The sequence below is a fragment of the Myotis davidii genome, unplaced genomic scaffold, assembly GCF_000327345.1.
Source record: "Myotis davidii unplaced genomic scaffold, ASM32734v1 scaffold348, whole genome shotgun sequence".
Lineage (NCBI taxonomy): Eukaryota > Metazoa > Chordata > Mammalia > Chiroptera > Vespertilionidae > Myotis > Myotis davidii.
The window spans coordinates 644670-647345 of NW_006298965.1; the positions used below are offsets into that span (position 1 = coordinate 644670).

A 2676-nucleotide genomic window follows, 5' to 3' on the forward strand; every position below is an offset into this window, starting at 1 on the left:
TTATAGATGAGATGAAGAATACATGTATTTTATTTTATTTGTTATTTATTTTTTAAAAATATATTTTATTGATTTTTTACAGATGGGAAGAGAGAGGGATAGAAAGTTAGAAACATCGATGAGAGAGAGACATTGATCAGCTGCTTCCTGCACACCTCTTACTGGGGATGTGCCGGCAACCAAGGTATATACCCTTGACTGGAATTGAACCTGGGACATTTTAGTCAGCAGACCAACGCTCTGTCCACTGAGCCAAACCAGTTAGGGCTGGTATTGTAGGTTTTCAAAGGAATTTTATCTTATTTGGATTAGTGTGTCATATTTTGTAACTTTTAATATTTATTTTAAAATTATGTATATATGCTGGTGTGTGTGTGCGTGTGTATGCGCGCGCGCACGCGCCTTGGCTGAACCTGTGAAAAAAATAAACAGCATGCTAATATTGCCTGATTCTTGCTTCAGGTTTAAGACCTGGTGACTGATGTTAGCAACGAAAGAATGCCGTTCTGTCTTGCTAAACTCTTCCTTGGGGATATGCCATTTAAAAAGAGGTACAGGCATCCAGGAAGCTAATTTTTGTGGGGAGAAATGTGTGAGAGAGGGGGGCAGAGATTCTTGGGCCAGCAAAAAGTGATTCCAATAAGCAGCTCTCAAAACTCTCAGTTCTTGGGGAGCGAGGAGAGGACTGGCTGTCCTCAGCCAGCAGGGTTTGCTCATTTCTGAGAATCCTTGGGACAGCAGCTGTGCTTGGCAGAGGCCACACAGTCCTTCTGTCAAAGTACACACAGCGTGTGGTCCTCCCCATCTGCACTGTAGGTCTGGACCAACTGAGCCAGAGGTGAGACTGGAACGTCACCCTTCATCAATCAGAACATGAGAAAACATGACTACTAAGTGGGAGTTTGGGCTGAGGTTTCTCTCCCAGGGAGAGGAAAAATAAAAAGGAAACCATTTCTGCACATTAACAAGATGCTGTTGAAACGCTCTCATTGAAATCAACTCAAGTTAGGACAGAACCTCAGAAAAGTCTGTGGTCATTGGACACACCAGTGAGGAAACTGCGGCCGAGAGGTGTTCAATAACTTGGCTATGGTGTAGCGCGTTAGTGCAGAACGCGGCCCTGCACCCGGCTCCCTGGCTTCCAAGCTAATGGCCCTTCCATTTCACTGCTGTCCTTGAGTTTGGTTCAATAGCTTCTGGTATCCATTCTAATCAAATGAGGTTGTATTTGCAGTGGCTGCTGTTTGTCGTTGATGCCTCAAGGCTTCATATTATGCAAGTCTGGCGGTGTAAGTGAAAACTTTAAAAAAGTCCAATACAAAGCAATAAAAGTCTATAGCAAACTATTTGCCTTCTGGCCAAAACAATTGAAAGGAGATTTCTTTATTATGGGAATAGGAGATTATTTGTACTGATTTTTCTTACGCTTCCAACGAAGGCTCAGTTCTTCTCTTTCCACTGACTTCATTTACATTTTCTAAAGTTTTCTAAGTCATTGGCTCCATGTAATGAATTTAGAATCCCTTGCCAAACCTCCAATGACCTCATGACTTGAATACGAACCTCCTGTTAATGCAGGTCTGACCTTGGGCCTTTAAACTGTACTGGCCTCCCCATGCATCATATAGTTTATGTGAGAAAAGTTTTGGACACCCTAGCCATGTTTATTTCACCGCTAACTCTCTTAACTTTTTCACACCATTGTTTTTATCACCCTTTTTTTCTATGTTTGGCTAAGCCCTTTCCTCCGGCTTGGTCTCTTATCATTGACTGGTTTTAATTCTCTAGTATTCTGACTTTCGCATTTCACTGCTAATTCTCTTAGCTTTTTCACACGATTGTTTTTTATCACCCCTTTTTTCTATGTTTGGCTAAGCCCTTTCCTCTGGCTTGGTCTCCTGTCATTGACTCAGGGCTTGACTATAACCCTTGAAGACTGGTTTTAATTCTCTAGTATTCTGACTTTCGACACAGTTGTAGGCATACTGTTCTGATACCCTCATTCTCTATTTGTTCCTGGCATTTCTTAGTGGTTACTCACCCACTCAAGACCTAACCCCAAAAATCCACCTCGGCACCACCCAGCTTGGTTGGCCTCTCACCAGTTTGCCCCGATCTGCTTCAGAACTGTAGGATGTGTGAGAATGAAAATGAGCAACAAGTATGAAGGGCCCATACATTGCCTGGCACAAGGTAAATGTGAAAATGCTAAATAATTTCATTCCCTAGGAGTGAGGATCATGGCCACATGCTGCCCCACTATGGTAGCCATGTGCCAGAGGCAGGGCTGGTAAGAGTAGAAAGAGGTGAATGAGGAAGCAGACAAGGTGTCTCATTGCTTCATTGCTGCTTCCAACTCAGTTCTGAGATGCTGTTATTCCCCCAAATGATAAAAAGATTTTACATACCCAGTGCCCATCCTGTACACATTAGGGATGGGGTTGTACTTCCGTAAACATACTGATTTTTTTCTCCCACAATCCCTTTCATCTGAGTTGTCTCCACAGTCATTTTCTCCATTGCATTCTAATTTGCTGGCAATGCAACGACCTATCAAGAAAAGCAAACAACGTTGACCACAAATGATTATATAAGGCATTTATTAATCGAAAATATTAGTGATTTAAATCTCAAGAAAAAGCTAAAAGCTGGTTTTCTAAAAATGACTCATCCAAA

At 42.1% G+C, this 2676-nt stretch overlaps 1 protein-coding gene across 1 annotated transcript in view; it reads right to left on the reverse strand.

Annotated features, from left to right (window-relative positions):
* C6 (complement component 6) overlaps positions 1–2676 on the reverse strand; it is a 44343-nt gene that overhangs the window by 33258 nt on the left and 8409 nt on the right. The window contains exon 4 of the mRNA XM_006774552.2: positions 2409–2550. Coding sequence (XP_006774615.1) covers positions 2409–2550 — 142 coding nt within the window. The remainder of the gene's footprint in view (positions 1–2408; positions 2551–2676) is intronic.